Source organism: Muscardinus avellanarius (assembly GCF_963383645.1).
Source record: "Muscardinus avellanarius genome assembly, chromosome: 20".
Classification (NCBI taxonomy): Eukaryota; Metazoa; Chordata; class Mammalia; order Rodentia; family Gliridae; genus Muscardinus; species Muscardinus avellanarius.
In genome coordinates, this window is record NC_137806.1 from 19,505,187 (window position 1) to 19,523,160 (window position 17,974).

At 45.2% G+C, this 17,974-nt stretch overlaps 1 protein-coding gene across 1 annotated transcript in view; it reads left to right on the plus strand.

The window, feature by feature from the left end:
- Positions 1 to 1,638: 1,638 nt before the first annotated feature.
- The window catches only part of CCDC3 (coiled-coil domain containing 3), a gene marked incomplete at both ends in the record, with an annotated part of 117,974 nt that continues 101,638 nt past the window's right edge, over positions 1,639 to 17,974 (plus strand). The window contains one exon of the mRNA XM_080717029.1: positions 1,639 to 1,812. Within this exon, the coding sequence (XP_080573155.1) occupies positions 1,639 to 1,812 (174 nt within the window). The remainder of the gene's footprint in view (positions 1,813 to 17,974) is intronic.

Consider the following 17,974-nt stretch of genomic DNA (forward strand, 5'->3'; position numbering starts at 1 on the left):
GCATCGATCTGAGAAAGAACGCAGTTCCACGGAGGAGTGTGCTGGAGCGCGTGGCACACGTGTTTCCCATATTGAAGCCAGAATGTCTAAGTTTAGAATACATGTCTAAGTTTAGAATACATGTCCCTCTTTGTGTTGGCTTGAGTGGTTTTGCTAGATTAGGTTGTTTTGTTTTGTTTTGTTTTTAATTGCCAGGAAAGTATAGTTTCTAAATAAAGTCTGCCAGGATTGAGAAAATGCCCATCCCAAGAGAGAAATTTAACTCAGGGGAAAAAAGAATACGGAGAACTCAGCTTTAAAACAATCCAACCATATTTTCCAAAGGAAAAAAGCCCAAGTACTTGAGCAGACATTATTTTCATTTTCTAAAAATCATGAAATGAAGTTTTGTCCGATGTCTCTGTGGTGGTCAGCCAACTCTTTCATCTTTTGCTCTAACATTTACAAAAAGTTGGGGCAGACACACGAAGTCAAACAGTAGTCTGACAGGTTTTCATTTCACAGGGCTGTCTTGCTCCGAAATGTGTTAACAACTGCATACAAATCATTCCTCCTTTGTAGTTTTGGGATGTGCCGGATGAGAGCAGACTCCTTGGTGGTGGGGAGAGGGCGGGTGGAGACTCGCTGGGGAGCCACTGGACCCCCTTCTGCCTGGATGGTGACCTCCACTGTCCTGTTCTTTTTCTGTAAAAAAGCTGTCATCATTACACCTCACTCACGCTACAGCGCCCAGTGCTGTGTTTACTTCTATGTTCTAATGCAAACCTTAGGACACTGCCAAGAAAGTAGGTACTATTGTAACCCTTGTTTATCAGATTGGAATGCCGAGGCCTAGAGAAGTCAAGAAATGTTTCATGTCATACAGAAGATAAGGCAACATTAGGACTTGAAGCCACGCCATTAAGACTGGCCTCTTTCTCACTAGGAGACGTCTATGAGAAGGAAGGTCTTGAGGGACTTGAAAGACACACAAACAGTCATGCCCACAAGCACACTTTGGTCCTCTTAATTTAAAAAATTATTCATCTAAAAACCTTAAGAACAGACCCCAGTAGTGAGAGCAACGGTGAGGGATAGTCATGGTAGGGCATCCTTTCATCAGCGTTGTGTGACACCATGATGAAACTGGTGCGGCTGTCACAGTCTTCAGTGATTCTTTTATTTTGGTTCTGGAGGTTGAACCCAGGGGCAATCTACCTCTGAGCTACATCCCCAGCCCTTTTTATTATTTGTTTTGAAACAGGGTCTTACTAAGTTGCTGAGGCTGGACTTAAGCCTGCAATCTTCTTGTCTCAGCCTCCCAAGTACTAGGATTACAGGCATGTACCATTGCACCTGACTTTCTAGAATATATTTTTTTTGTGTGGCACTGTGGATTGAACCCAGGGGTATTCTACCTCTGACATATACCCCCAGCCCTATTTTATTTTTTATTTAGAAATGAGGTCTTGTTAGGTTGATGAAAGTCTCACTACTTGCTGAGGCTGGCTCTGAACTTGTGATCCCCCTGTCTTAGCCCCCAAGTACTGGGATTACAGGTGTGTGCCTCTGTGGCCAGCAGTTGATAATTCCTGAATGAAGCTGGTACACCCTCAGTGGTTCCGTCTGCATCTCTGCTTTCTTTTCTCCCCTATTAGGATGGATGAAAACTATAACCTCTTGCCTCACGGAGTCAATTTCCAGGACGCCATCTTTCCTGATACACAAGAGAACAGAAGGATGTTCTCCAGCCTTTTCCAGTTTGCGAACTGTTCCCAAGGGCAGCAGCCAGCGACCTTCTCCACTGACTGGGAGATCCAGGAAGACAACAGGGTAAGAATTGGCTGCACCCTGTGCCAGAACAAAACAGTATTATAGTTGTATTTTGTATAAATTTTGTGACAAAAGGATCAAGAATACTCTTCCAAAAGTCTACCCCAAAGCCTTTTTCCTCTGAAAACACTGTTGATAAACCGTGGATTTTTGAGACCTTACTTGTGTATGTGTGTGTGTGTGTGTGTGTGTGTGTGTGATTTTGGGGATTGGACCCAGAGACATTCTACCCCCAAGCTACATCCCAGCTCTATTTTATTTTATTTTTTAATTTGGAAACAGGGTCTTAAGTTGCTGAGAGACATGCTAATTTTCAGAGGCTGGCTTTGAACCTGTGATCCTTCTGTTTCGGCCTCCCAAGTACTGAGATTATAAGCCTGTGCCACTACACGCTGGGGTGAAGGTTGGCACACTATGCCTCAAGCTTCCGCTTCCTCTTCCTCCTCCTCCTCCTCCTCCTCCTCCTCCTCCTCCTCCTCCTCCTCCTCCTCCTCCTCCTCCTCCTCCTCCTTCTTCTTCTTCTTCTTCTTCTTCTTCTTCTTCTTCTTCTTCTTTTTGGTGGTACTGGGGTTCCTGGAAACCCTTCTACCTCCGGGCTACACTCCCAGACCTATTTTATATTTTTATTTGGAAACAGGGTCTCTTAAGCCAGCGTGACTGGCTTCAAACCAGCGTGATCCCCCATCTCAGCCTCCCAAGGGCGGGATTACAAGCGTGCGCCACCACGCCCGGCAATCTTCCTTCTTTATAAGGAAGAGTTAGTAGCATTTATATCAGAGTTGGCACGCTGCAGTTTAAGGATATTAAATGTGTAAATATGTAAGGCCTTTGGCATAGTGCTTGAAAGAGTAAGTGTTCAATGCCTGTAGGTTATTATGATTATTCTTGATATTATTGACAGTCTAGGGCTCTCAGGAGTTGTCTTAGAGGTATAAAAAAAAGTTCGTAAGGAAATTAAATAACCATCGTAGCATACACTTCTGTGATTTTTCCCCCAGTGATACTCATTAAGACAACATGATTTTAAAATATAAAGGCCAAGATTCTTTCAGGTATGAAAATATAGAAGGGTCTTCCAACCGGGGCCAAGTTCCAGTTTGGGGGAAATTTTGAGGATTGCCACTTTTTGAAAACAATGGGATGGCAAAGGGGCCAGGTCAGTCTAGGTCTCACCTCCGTTCCTATCAAAGGCGACAGCATGAGAGACTGCTGGGGAAAGTTCTCATGTGAGAGATCACATGGAGTGAGGACCTTTCTTGAGGGTTAAGGACTTTCATACAGTATGTAGATCCTCCTCCTCCTCCTCCTTTTGTGGGGCATTCTACCTCCAAGCTATACTCCCAGCCCTATTTTTTATTCTTTATTTTGAGAAAGATCTCACTAAGTAGCTAAAACTGACATTGAATCAGTGATCCTCCTGTCTCAGCCTCCCAAGTACTGGGATTACAAGTGTGTGCCACCACACCTGGCTTCCTTTCTTTCTCTTCATATGAGAAGGTTTGAGGCAAGGGGCTTCTTTTGTCCAGTGGCTTGGCGTGGGGTGTTTGCTGTGTTCTTACAGACCTACCTTTCTGCTGCTCAGGGCTCCCTGGCCCTAGCGGACTTCATGCTCTCACAGGAGCTGTTAGTGTGCAGGGGAGGTATGTCCAGCTGTTGGAAATTCTTAATTCTTTCTCATTATCAAGAGGTTCCTTCCTTAGCTCCACCCTATTGACAGCAATCTGGATTCTTCTAGCCCCCCCCACCCCCAGGCTTTGCATGAATATTCTGAAAGTTAGGTCTATATTTTGCTCTCAATATGTCCCCAAGCACCTGTTTTATTTTTCCCATTGTAATCTTTATTGCTGCTCACTTGTCTAGTTCAACAGTCTCACTGCGATGACCCAAAATGACTGACCACATGACTTAGAGGAAGGACTATTTATTTGCTCACAATTCTTGAAGCTTTGGGGGTTCAGTGCATGTGAGGCCGGGGTCTGTGGAGCTCAGGACATGGCAGTGGAAAGCAGAGAGAGTGAAGAGCAAGGCTCTGCTCTCCTCTCATGGGGGCCCGAAACAGAGAGCCAGCAAGCAAGGAATTCAAAGACCAAAGCACAGTCCCTCGGGCCACACCCCCGGGACCCATCTTCTCCAGTTACCCACCCACCTAGGCTGGCACCTTATTTATCCACTGATGAGATTATAGCACTCAAGAGTCATGTCAACACTTACTATATACTTATATCAACCCTAAATTGTTTTTTCTTTGTGGTACTGGGGTGGAACCCAGGGGCTTTTCTACCATCCGGGCCATACTCCCAGACCTATTTTATACTTTATTTAAAAACAGGGTCTCACTAAGTTGCTGAGAGCCTCACTAAGTAGCTGAGGCTGGCTTCAAACCTGTGTGATCCTCCTGTCTCAACCTCCCAAGTGCTGGGATTATAAGCATGTGCCTGGCTAATCCTGAATTTTTTTTTTTTTTTTCGGTACTGGTGATTGAACACAGGGGCATTCTATCTCCGAGCTACACCGCCAGCCCTATTTTTTATTCTTTATTTTGAAACAGGTTCTCTCTGAGTTGCAAAGGGCCTTACTAAGTAGTTGAAGCTGGCTTCAAACCTGTGCGATCCTCCTGTCTCAGCTTCCCAAGTGCTGGGATTACAAGCGTGCGCCACCATGCCTGACTAACCCTAAATACATGAGATTCTTAAGGGGACATTCTACATCTCACCATACACGACTCTACATTGAACTGGAGGCACTAAGCCTAAGCCTGAGTATCACAGGCCTGAGTCAACCTACTGTCATCATCCCAAGCTTTGCTTACATAACTAGACTCCAGCTAACAATAGAACTATGTCAAGAGATCAGATATTATTCTAAAAATACTGGAGTAGATTAGCCCCAAAACTTGCTATATAACTTGTTAGCTTTTTATGGTCACATAATGAAACTATTAACATTTCTTTGGAATTAGATTTTCCATCCTTTTGGAGAAAGAAACAATAGGACCATGGAGAATTGTTTCGGTGTGAAGACAGCTCTGTTTCTGTGTCTCAGATGTTGATCTTGGGGCGAATCCCTTTCCCCTTTCCCTCTGGTCTCTCTGACTTCTTAGATAATCATTTGTGGGATTCCCACATATGTGAAGAGTCAAAACTCGAGGGAAGGGGAATCATTCCAGGTTGCTGTGCTGCTGGCTAGTGGAATTTAGAAGCCTCTTGTTATTATTATAATTTAGAGGCACCCTGAACTTTCCTAGCACTTTTTCTTCTTCCATTTTTATCCTCTACCTACTTTGAAAGGGAGAACATTAGACCGGGCGTGGTGGGCACGCTTGTCATCCCCGCGCTTGGGAGGCAGAGACAGGAGGATCGCGCAGGTTCGAAGCCAGCCGCGCGCACTGGCTTATGAGACCCTGTTTCCAAATAAAAAAGTATAAAAAATAGGTCTGGGAGTGTAGCCTGGAGGTAGAAGGGCTTCCAGGAACCCCAGTACCACCAAAAAAAAAAAAAAAAAAAAAAAAAGGGAGAAATTAAAGAGAGTTCATTATTTTAAAATTTAACTTGAACCTGAAATTAAATACTTTGAAGAATTTTGTGATGCTTTTTGTAATATTTTTAAAAAGAAAAAAATAAAAGCAAGTCAGGCACGTTGGTGCTCACCTGTAATCCCAGTACTTGGGAAGACAAGAGGATCACAGGTTGGAGATCAGCCTTAGCAGCCTAGCGAGACCCTGTTTCAAAATAAAAAATAAAATGGGGCTGGGGGTGTAGTTCAGAGATAGAATTCCTCCTGGATTCAAGCCCTAGTACCAAACAAAAACGAAAATGTCCTCCCACACACACTGTAGTAAGTAAGCATCAAGTTATCTATCCCACTCAGGATAAGTATATCTATCATGGAATATCAGGGACACTCTATATTTTCCATCAATCTTTAGAGAGCTTTCATCAACCAGAATACTCCTTCACATGTTCTGAGAGCAGTTGTGAATGGTCCTGGACATGGCACAGGTGTGTTAGGTTGCAAATCCTCCAGGCACATTGAAAGTTTTGTGCTTTCCATCCTTGATGGTTTTGTTCTCTCGGCTCCTGTTCAGCCGGTACAGGGATTCTGACTCTGGTCATGAAGTGTATGTACATTTCACTCACTTTGCTGCTAGTTCTAACTTTTATCTTGGAGGACCATATGAATCTAGGACTGTAGAATTGATCTGGAGGATAAGAGATGGAATGGGAGGCCAGGGGCAGTGGTGCATGCCGGTAATCTCAGTACTTGAGAGGCTGAGATAGAAGGATCGCAGGTTTGCAGCCAACCTCAGGAATTTGGTGAGAGCCTCTGCAACTTAGACTTTGTTGAAAATACAAATTTAAAAAAGGGGGCTGCAGTTATAACTCAAATGTAGAGTGACCCTGGGTTCAACCTCTAGTATGAGGGAAAAGGGAGAAAGAGGGAGGAAGGGAGAGGAGAAAGGAGGAAGAGGAGGGAGATTATCTCTTCTGTGGGGGAAACTTTTGTGTTGCACACCCAGGGCACTCACCATTCAACTCAGTCCCCAGGAACAGAGTCCTCCCACACTTTGGTTCCTCTCCAGTGTCTCTCTGTCTACAAATATCCCACCCACTCCTTAGTTAACAGAAACAGGACCTTGCTTTCAAAAGTTGCCAAGAAGTCAGTAGTGTTACTAAGTGTCCGGTGCCTCTCTGGTTCAGTGTCATGGTGTTAATGGGACTTGAGGGAAATGTCTCTGGCACATCCGAGCATTTCCTGGCAGGCAACTCTCCATACTAGCCAAGGACATTTTTCCTTCCTCTTTTCTCTCCTGCTGAGTGAGAGTAACAGTCAAAACAGAAGTCTGATACTTTTTCCATCTCTGCCAGTACTGTCCCCTAGGACCGAGACCTGGCCTGACCCATACTTACATCAGTCTGTCATAAAATATCATGGGATGGAAATAAACTCGGTGAAGGTCATGCTGCTGTTGCAGTCCTGGCGCCTTCTTTGGAGCTGGGAAGCACAGTGGAGGAATTGTCCTCTCGGCTGCCTTGGAAGGATTGCAAGCCCTTAACCAGAAGACGGGGATTTGGCTTTGCTGTTTTCAGAGAAATGAGCTTAGGCAGGTCCCTCCTTTCTTACAACTTCAGTTTTCTCATCTTTACTTTATATTTATTTATTTATTTATTTATTTATTTATTGGTAGGGATTGAACCCAGGGGCATTACACCTCCAAGCCACACCCCTAGCCTTATTTTTTATTCTTTATTTTGAAACAGGGTCTAAGTTGCAGAGGGCCTCACTAAGTAGTGGAAGCTGTTCACAAAACTTTGATCTTCCTGTCTCAGCCTCCCAAGTACTGGGATTACAAGCATGTATCACCATGCCCTGCTCATCTTTAAAATGGGATTAATAGTAAATAAGCTGGTAAGGCCTAATCAGAACATGCATTTGAAAGTACTTTGTAAACTATGAAGAGTGAGCCATAGCTGGGCGCGATGGCGCACGCTTGTAATCCCCGCACTTGGGAGGCGGAGACAGGAGAATCACGCTGGTTCGGAGCCAGCCGCGCTGGCTTAAGAGACCCTGTTTCCAAATAAAACTATAAAATAGGTCTGGGAGTGTAGGCCGGAGGTACAAGGGTTTCCAGGAACCCCAGTACCACAAAATAAATAAATAAATAAATAAATAAATAAATAAATAAATAAACTATGAAGAGTGAGCAATACAGTGGTGTTTTATGATACATTGATCATTTAAAAATTACTTTAAAATGTTATTTAAAAAAATTTTATGGTATTAGAAGTGAGCTCACAGAAATTTTACCTCTGACCCACATCCCCAGCCCCATTTTATTTTTTATTTTGTTTTTTTTTGTTTTTTGTTTTTTGTTTTTTAACTTACATGATTTTTTTTATTAATTTATTTTTTAAATTGGTGCATTGTAGTCATATATCAATCACATTGGAGTACAAGACTTGAGAGGATATACAGGCACACATCATCCAATTAGCTCTCCTCCAGCCCCCATCCCATTCCCTCCCCCTCCCTCCATCCCACGCTTCTTTGGTGATTAACTTTGATACATTTGTTTATGTACCTCCTGCGTTTTAAAGAGGCTCCGTCCTCCAGTATTTCATACCCTCTGATTGGTCACATTAGTTGCTTCACTATAGGGCCCTTTCTATAGCTCAACCTCTTCCTGTTGCCCCTTTCCTCCTAGTTATTGCTGATTAAGAGAAGCGTCTGATTTATATTTTCTGCGATTTTTCTCTGTGCATGCTGTGTTGCAAGTACCGATCCCACTCTTGATGGTCCCAGTAGTGGCCTGGCTACTCAGTGGACTGATCCAGACCTCACTGGCTCAAGCAGCGGCCTTGCCTCATGGGAGGCCCCAGTTCTGGTCTCGCTGGCCCCTGCACCGGTCTAACCCCTATGCTGTCTTTGGTCCCGGCCTTAGAGGCCGCAGGAGTGAACTTGCCTCACGCCAGGCTCCGATGCTGGCCATTGGTCCCTGCACCGGCCTAACCCCTTGGCAGGATTCCAATCCCGGCCTTGGAGGCCCCAGCACCGGCCTAGCCTCACGGCAGGCTCCAATGCCGGCCTTGTTGGCCCCAGCACCGGCCTAACCCCTTGGCAGGTTCCGTTCCCGGGTTAGGAGGCCCCAGCACTGACCATGTCTCACGGCAGGCTCCGATGCTGGCCTCGCCTCATGGCAGGCTCCGGTGCCGGCCTCGCTGGTCCCAGCACCGGCCTAACCCCTCGGCCGGCTCCGATACTGGCCTCGGAGGTCCCAGCACTGGCCATGCCTCACGGCAGGCTGCGATGCCGGCCTCACTGGCTCCAGCACCAGCCTAACCCCTCAGCAGGCTCTTATCCTGGCCTAGGAGGCCTCAGTATCGGCCTTGCCTCACGGCAGGCTCCAATGCCGGCCTCACTGGCCCCAGCACCGGCCTAACCCCTCGGTAGGCTCCGATCCCGGCCTCAGAGGCCCCAGCACTGGTCATGCCTCATGGCAGGCTCCAGTGCCGGCCTCGCTGGCCCCAGCACCGGCCTAACCCCTCGGCAGGCTCTTATCCTGGCCTTGGAGGCCCCAGTACCAGCCTTAGCTCAAGGCAGGCTCCGATGCCGGCCTCACTGGCCCCAGCACCAGCCTAACCCCTCAGTAGGCTCCGATCCCGGCCTTGGAGGCCCCAGCACTGGTCCTGCCTCATGGCAGGCTCCGATGCCGGCCTCGCTGGCCCCAGCACCGGCCTAATCCGTCGGCAGGCTCTTATCCTGGCCTCGGAGGCCCCAGTACCGGCCTTGCCTCAAGGCAGGCTCCGATGCCGGCCTCGCTGGCCCCAGCACCGGCCTAACCCCTCGGAAGGCTCTTATTCCGGCCTCGGAGGCCCCAGCACCGGCCTTGCCTCACGGCAGGCTCCGATGCCGGCCACGCTGGCCCCAGCACCGGCCTAACCCCTCGGCAGGCTCTTATCCCGGCCTCGGATGCCCCAGTACCGGCCTTGCCTCATGGCAGGCTCCGATGCCGACCTCGCTGGCCCCAGCACCAGCCTAACCCCTCAGCAGGTTCCGGACCCAACCTCGGAGGCCCCAGCACAAGCCTTGCCTCATGGCAGGCTCCAATGCCGGCCTCGCTGGCCCCAGCATCGGTCTAATCCCTCGGCAGGTACCAATCCCGGCCACGGAGGCCTCAGTAGTGGCCTTGCCTCACAGCAAGCTCTGATGTCGGCCACTGGCCCCGGCGCCCGCCTAACCCCTCAGCAGGTTCCGATCACTGTCTCTGTTATTATTTCAAAGGTTCCAGGTGTAATGTATCAGATCTCTGCCTCCCCTGAGTATTGGCCACTGGCATGGCCACTGCCTCCACCGTTTCAAATCCTTCCCAGGCTCTTTTTCCACTCTGAATGTTGTCCAGTGTTCCTAAGCATGCGTGATGGTAGCATTCGACATTTGGTGTAATTTCTCAAAAAAAAAAAAAAATTTGGTAAGATCCGGTTTCTGCTTCTCCTGAATACAAGTCTCCACCACCATCGTGTTGAACTCTTTCAACACCGCATTTCTCCTTGGTCTCCGCTAAACTCTCTCCTTACAGGTGATGTCTGAGATTCTTAACAATATAGAGAAATAGCAGTCCTCTTTCACGGCGAATTTTTCCATAAGTTCCAGTGCATTTAGATAAGTTTTGTCTGCATCTCCAGTGTCCTGGCAACCATAACGGCTTTCTTACTACCTCTCCGATATTTTTCTTTATCTTTTTCTGTTCTGGGCCCGGTTTTCTCCAGGGGTCTGGCGTGCTACACGCAGTTCGGCCCAGGGCCCAGGGTCCCGCGACCCGGGCCCCAGCTGGCGTGCCCCGCGGCGGGACCCCCGCCCAGAACCCAGCGTCTTACTGGGCCCGGTTTCTCCAGGGGTCTGGCGTGCTACGCGCAGTTCGGCCGGGGCCCAGAGTCCCGCGACCCGGGCCCCATCTGGCGTGCCCCGCTTATTTTTTATTTTGAAACAGGGTCTAAGTAGTTAAGGACCTTGCCAAGTTGCTAAGACCACAGTCTGGTCTTGAACCTGTGATCCTCCTGTCTCAGTCTCCCAAGTACTGGGACTATGGGCGTGCACTGCCATGCCCAGCTTCGCTGGAGTTATAATATACATTTTTAAAAGTGACTGATGGTGTTGGACATCTTCTCATGTTTTTACCATCTGCGTATGTTCTTTGAAGTGTCTATCAAATTTATTGTCTACTGTTGTTTTCTTTGTCTCATGTTCTTTGTCAGACACGTGCTCATGTATTTCTCCCTATCTTGTCTTTTCATTCTCTCGTTCATAGCAAAAGTTCAAAATTTTCATAAAGGCTAATTCACTTCTTTCCTTTTCTGGGTGGTCATGCTTCTGTTATTGTCTAAGGACTCTTTCCCTTACCCAAATCCATAAAGATTTTCTCTTATTTCCTCTTCTAAAATACATATGTATTTCTATTTTGTATTTATGTCTATAACACATTGAATTAACTTTTGCATAAGTTGTAAGTTATAGGTTGACTTTCTTCCTTTTTTTTATGGTTCTAGGAGTTGAACCCAAGGGAATTCTACTTTCAAGCTATACCACCAGCCCTATTTTCTATTCTTTATTCTGAAATTGTGTCTCATTGAGTTGCAAAGGGCCTTACTGAGTAGCTGAGGCTATCTGTGAACTACGATCCTCCTGTCTCAGCCTCTCAAAGACTATTTTTTTATGTTATTGCATATAGGTGGTTTTTCCAGCACTATTTGTTGACCAAAAAAAAAAAATCCTTTTCTTTCTTTCTTTCTTTCTTTCTTTCTTTCTTTCTTTCTTTTTTTTTTTTTTTTTTTTTTACTGTGTGTGTGTATTGAGGGCGAGATGTTGTATGAGTCTATTTTGGGGGGCCCTTTATTAAGGTTCAGTGACTATGTGTTTATGTATCGTTTTATCAATACTACTTTGTCTTGATTGTAATTGTTCAATATATCTTGCAAAGTTAGTATGAGTCCTCTAACGTTTTCTTTTGTGTGTGTGTGTGTGTGTGTGTGTGTGTGTGTGTGTGGTACTGGGGGATGGAACTACACCCCCAGCCCTATATTTTGGTCTTTTAATTTTTGAAACAGAGTCTCACTGAGTTGCGAAGGGCCTTGCTAAGTAGCTGAGGCTGTCTGTGAGCTGTGATACTCTGGTCTCCACCTCCCAAATGCTGGGATTACAAGTGTGAGCCACCATGCCTGGCCATTTTTTATTTTCTTTTTTAGTATTGTCTAGTCGCTTCTAATTTTTTTGCCCTTCCACTATTATTATTATTATTTTTTGGTACTGGGAATTAAATCCAGGGGCATTATACTTTTAAGCTACATCCTCAGCCCTATTTGTTTGTTTGTTTGTTTGTTTGTTTTTGCAGTACTGGGAATGGAACCCAGGGAAATGTCTACCTCTGAGCTAAACCCCAACCCTAGTTTTTATTCTTTATTTTGAAACAGGGTCTCACTTAGTTGCAAAGGGCCTCACTAAGTAGCTGAGGCTTTCTGCAAACCACAGTCCTCCTGTCTCAGCCTCCCAAATGCTGGGATTACAAGTGTGCACCACTATGCCTGGCCCTATTTTATTTTGAAACAGGTTCTTGCCAGGTTGCTGACAGCCTCCTTGAGTTGTTGAGTCTGGCCTTGAATCTGTGATCCTCCTGTCTCAGCTTCCCAAGTTTTGGGATTACAGGCATGGGACACCATGCCCAGCTTTCAATAGCTATTTTGAAAATAGCTTGTTGATATCCACAAAAAATTGTATTAGCATTTTGAATGTTACTATATTGAACCTATAGATTAATGCTAAACGATATACTTGCAAGATAAACCTTAGTTTTTATTTGGGAAAAATCAACACTTTGACACCATTCCAACCATGAACCTCATATATTCCCTTCATTTGTTTAGACCTTCCTTTTTAAATCAATGTTTTTATAGTTTTCAGCATATATAGTTTACATATATTTTGCTAGGTTTATGTTTCAGTATTTTATTGTGTGTGTGTGTGTGTGTGTGTGTGTGTGTGTGTGTGTGTGTGTGTAGTAGGGATTGAACCCAGAGACATTCTGTCACTGAGCTACACTCTCAGCCCTATTTATTGTTTTTATTTTGGAACAGGGTCTCACTAAGTTTCAGAGGGCCTTCCTGAGTTGCTGAGGCTGGCCTTGAACCTGAGATCCTCCTATCTCAGCCTCTCCAGTGCTGGAATTACACCACATCTAGCCTCTGTATTTCATTTTTTTTGATACTATTGTCAGCGGTACTGTTTTAAATATTTTTATTTTATTTTTAATTATTGAAATATAATTGATATTTGTGTATTGATCTCATAACCTGCAACTTGCAATATAATTCATAAATTGGTTCTAAAAGCTTTTTGTAAACCAGGCATGGTGGTACATGTTTGTAATCCCAGCACTTGGGAGGCTGAGACAGGAGAATTACAGGTTCAAAGCCAACCTCAGCAGTTTAGGGAGGCCCTTCTACAACTTAGTGAGGGCCTGTTTCAAAATAAAAAAATAAAATACAGCGGGGGGTGTAGCTCAGAGGTAGAATGCCCCTGGGCTTAATCTCCAGTACTACAAACAGACCAACAAAAATACAAAACAGAATCGTTTACAGATCCCATGGTATTTTCTCTGTACATAATCATGTCAGTGGATACAGTTTTGATTTTTCTCCTTTGGATTGAATACCTGTGTTTCTCTTTCTTGCCTTATTGCATTGTCTAGGACTTCATTATGAGGTTGCATAAGAGCAGTGAGAGTGGGCAGTGCATGTTAAGTTTTCCAGCTCTGGGTTTAGTAGATCTTCTTTATGAGGTTAAGGAAATTGCCTTCTGCTAGTTTGGGGGAGAATTTTACCATGGATTGAAGCTGAATTCTGTCAGATGGTCTCTTGGCATCTTTTTTTTCCTTTTTAGTTTTAATAAACTGTGCTGAGTGTGCAGATAGAATGTACAGCAGGGTGGAAAAGAACAGTGTTTTCTAATGATTTAAAGCAAGAAGACCTGTTGTCTCAAAAGTGAGGTTTGCACCCTAAACAAGTCAAGAAATACAAAACTTAGTTTGTGCAGATCTCCCTAAATAACTCTGGAACAATCAATTAAAGGCATTACTGCAAGTGCACAGGTGGTCAGGCTCAACAGATCATCTGATCAGGAATAAAGATATCCTTCCTCAGGGTGGAGGAATATAGTTTTTGTTCAACCAGTGTTTGAACACCTGTTAAGTGTCTCCTTTTCTATATTTTTTATTTCATCACTTTTTAAAATTTCTTCTTTGAGATTGTAGCCATATTCAAAAATTCAAAGGCGCTGAGTGTGGTGTTGCATGCTTATAATTCTAGTACTTGGGAGGCTGAGACAGGAGGATCGCAGGTTCACAGCCAGTCTCAGCAACTTAGAGTGGCCTTCTGCAATTTAGTGAGACCCTGTTTCAAAATATAAAAAAAATAGGGCTGAGTGTGTAGCTCAGAGGTATAACACCCCTGGGGTCAATCCCTAGCACACCCCTCCTCACACAAGTTTCAAAAGAAACTTTTGGTTTCTTAAAAACTAGTTGGAAGCTGAACATGGCGGTACTCACTTGTATTCCCAGCACTTGGGAAGCTGAGACAGGAAGATTGCAGGTTTGTGGCCAGCCTCAGCTACTTAGTGAGGCTCTTCGCAAATTAGTGAGACCCTGTTTCCAAAAAAAAAGAATAAAAAATAGGATTAGAGTAGAATGTGTTCAATCCTAGTACTATATTACAGACAAACAAGCAAAAACAACAAAACCTAGTTGGAATATAGAATCCTAGACCTTTTAAATAAACTTTTAGCATTCTTATATGGAAATCATTATCTGTCTTATGCTTTGAATGGATTTTTTTAAACCTATATATGAGTTGATTTATTTATTTATTTATTTATTTATTTATTTATTTATTTATTTTGGTGGTACTGGGGGTGGAACCCAGAGGCTTTCTACCTCCAGGCTTTACTCCCAGACCTTTTTTTAAAATTTTATTTGGAAACAGGGTCTCACTAAGTTGCTGAAAGCCTCACTAAGTAGCTGAGGCTGGCTTCGAACCCGTGTGATGCTCCTGTTTCAGCCTCCCAAGCGCGGGGATTACAAGCGTGTGCCACCACGCCCGGCTTATATATGAGTTTAAAACATGCATGGAGCCAGGTGCAGTGGCACATTCTTATAATCCTAGCGCTTGGGAGGCTGAGACAGGAGGATCGCACAGGTTTGAAGCCAGCCTCAGCTACTTAGTGAGGCTCTTAGCAATTTAGTGAGACCCTGTTTCCAAATAAAATAAAAATTAGGGCTTGGAGTATAGCCCAGAGGTAGAAAACCCCTGGGTTCTACCCCTAGCACCCCCCCCCCACCCACAAAATATATATAGACTAAAAAATAGGACTGGGGTTGTAGCTCAGAGGTAGAATGCCCCTGAGTTCCATCCCCGTAACACACACACACACACACACACACACACACACACACACACATAAAATGCATGGACCATTTGGAAAATGGGTTATGAAGATCTTCAGACATTTAATTTTGCAATAAAAATCTGTAGAGCAGTTGAAGGGAACTAGGGGTCAGAGGCAGGGGCAGGGCGAGCCTGAGGAAGGATGTTCAGTAACACCTGGAGGCGTCATCACCAACCCACGGGCCCTAGTGGAGTCAGGAGGGGCAGCGGGGTGGGATGCAGAGGGGAGTACACAAGCCGCTGTGTGCATGTGTGTGTTTAACACAGTGACCCTCACTGTGTACAACCACAGTGTACCAATAAAACAAGACTCCCGTTCATTAACACCACTATTATCATCAAGTTTTTGGGACTGAACCCAGAGGCGTTCTACTTCCAAGCTATATAATTTTTTACTTTAAAACAGGGTGCCACTAAGTAGCCAAAGCTGGCCTCAAACTTGCCATCCTCCTGAGCCTCCAGGTACTGGGATTACAGGCATGTTCCATGTCTGATCTTATAAGGAAAGTCGATAGGGCTGAGAAGCCATCAAAGCGACAGTGGCAACTTTCCTAAACTTCAAGTTTTTGCTTGACAGCTCACATTTTTATCAGTGGCAGCAAATACAGTGTGTTGTTTTCTTTGGAGCGACAGGCTGATTTTATTCCCTTTTCAAGGAGTTGCCTATGGAGTACTCAGACTTGAATAAACATAATTTGTTATTTGTTCTTTCAAGTGAAAACAGTGATTTCATGAAGGAGCCTCCGGTTCTGCTCAGAACTTCATGTGATGAGTGCTTGTCCTTGAGACAACTCTGATGCTTTGGTAGCACACGCGTGCTTTGTGTATTCAAGCTGGGCATGGTGGCACACACCTGTAATGTCCTAGTACGTGGGAGGCTGAAACAGGAAGATCACATGTTTGAGGACAGTGTCAGCAATGTAGCAAGACTCTTGGCATTCCAGGGAGACCCAATTTCCAAACACAAAATAAAGGGCTGTAGCTAAGAGGTAGAATACTCCTGGGTTCAACGCCCAGTACCAGACAAGACAAAACAAAAACAAAACAATTTTCTGCCAGCACAGGGTGTGGAGAAATGCCAAGCTCACTAGCTTGATGTGGAGCCCTTGATTTGATTAGCACTAAGCCCGCAGTCCAGCTCACCTCGGCTTTTAAACTCTACAGCCAAATGTCGACACAAAGCAAAAGACAAATAGCGTGTTGGTTTTATCCAGAAAAAAAAAAAAAAAATATATATATATATATATATATATATATATATATATATATATATATTTTTTTTTTTTTTTTTTGGTGGTACTGGGGTTCCTGGAAGCCCTCCTTCCTCCGGGCTACACTCCCAGACCTATTTTATATTTTTGAAACAGGGTCTCTTACGCCAGCACGGCTGGCTTCGAACCTGCGTGATCCTCCTGTCTCCGCCTCCCAAGCGCGGGGATTACAAGCGTGCGCCACCATGCCCGGCTCAGAAAATATTTTTGATCTCACAGACCACCTGGAAGGCTCCCAGGGCCCCAAGGATTCTGCACATGCCGAGAACTGCTGTTCTGGGCCCGGCTGGGCAGTGGTTCTGGTAGAGGAAGCCCTGGCCGCGCAGATGGTCGAGGGTGGGGCGTCCAGGGGTCTCAGTGAATGGAGGGCGGCAACCTCATTATGGGGCCCAGAATTTCAGCAGACTAGGTGTAAATATTGAGCTTGGAATGATCCCGGCAGCCTGGATTCAGCAGAGATGGGTGAGAAGGTGCATAGATGGGACGGAGCCCAAGTGTGGAGAGCGGGTCAGGGAGGATCCAGGCTGAGATTTAGGAGCTCTGGGTCCCAACCTGGACCACGCTAACTCACTGGCATCTCAAGCAAATCAGTTCACCTTTATGGGCCTTTGATCTCTGCACGTAAAATATGCTATACACATACACATACAAACACACATGTGTATACATGTGTAGAGGCATAGATATACATCTATATATGTATGCCTGCATAGATATTAAATTTGAATATGAGGAGGTAACGCTTTGTTCTCCTGCGGGCTGTATGTTCTGATTTTCATATCATAGTTTAGTCGGCTGAGGCCTGGGAGGGTTAAGGGGGATGAGGGGAGATGGGGAGGGAACTGAAAGTGAGCCGGGCCGGCCTCTGGCCACACTGGCCCTACACTGGCCCCTGACTCTCATCTCACCCCACAGCTCTCCCTCTCCTGGCCCACTGCCTGCCTGCTTTTCTTCCTTGCTTGTGTGCTCCAGGGAGGCCTTTTGAGCACACTTCTTAGCGGCTCTTATCACACCTCTACTGATTTGTTTTATTTATTTATTATTTTGAAACAGGGTCTCACTAAATTGCTGAGGCTGGCCTCAAATCTGCGATTCTCCTGTCTCAGCCACCCAAGTACTGGGATTACAGGGGTGTCACCATGCCTGCAGTCCATACCTCTGCCTCTACTTTCTAAGACACTTAGTCAATGTTTTCTTCTAACAGGACCTCAGCCACCCTAGGGTGTGGACCAGTGACACGCTTTGTGCTGCAGAGTGTCATTCTTCCTTTGGGGATATTTTTATCTTAAAAATTTGCTTTGTTGAAAATAAAGTTTGAAGGCAGCACGCTACATCTTGCTAGGGCTTTAGGATGGAGTTCTGGGTTCTGGCTTACCACTAACTTTGAGACTTGGGATATCATTGACCACTCAGAACGCAGTTTCTTTATCTATTAAATGGGTCTGATGATAACTATTAGAAAAAACCAAGGCAATGTGCTAAAAAACATGAAGTCTAGATACTTCTCTGCTTTTGATGGGGTTCTATCCTGATTAACCATCATAAATGAAAATGCCCCAAGTCCATCTAGCACTCCATGCACTGCATGCAGCAGCTCAGCCACACAGTTCGCTATGGCGTGTGGGTTCGTCCCCTCCTGGTGTGTGGCTGACCCGGAGCTGTTGCATCTTGGCATCGACCTGTCCTGGAACCTGTAACCCTCCTGTCTCAGCCTCCCAAACACTGGGGTTATAGGTGTGCGCCACTGCACACAGTTTATTTCATTTTTTTTTAATAGTTGAATAATACCCTTTGTATGGCTCTACCACTTTCTGTTCACCCTTTCATCAGTTAGTAAACATTTTGGGTTGTTTCTGTTTTCGCCTATTATGAATAACACTGAACATTCATGTATAAGCTTTTGTA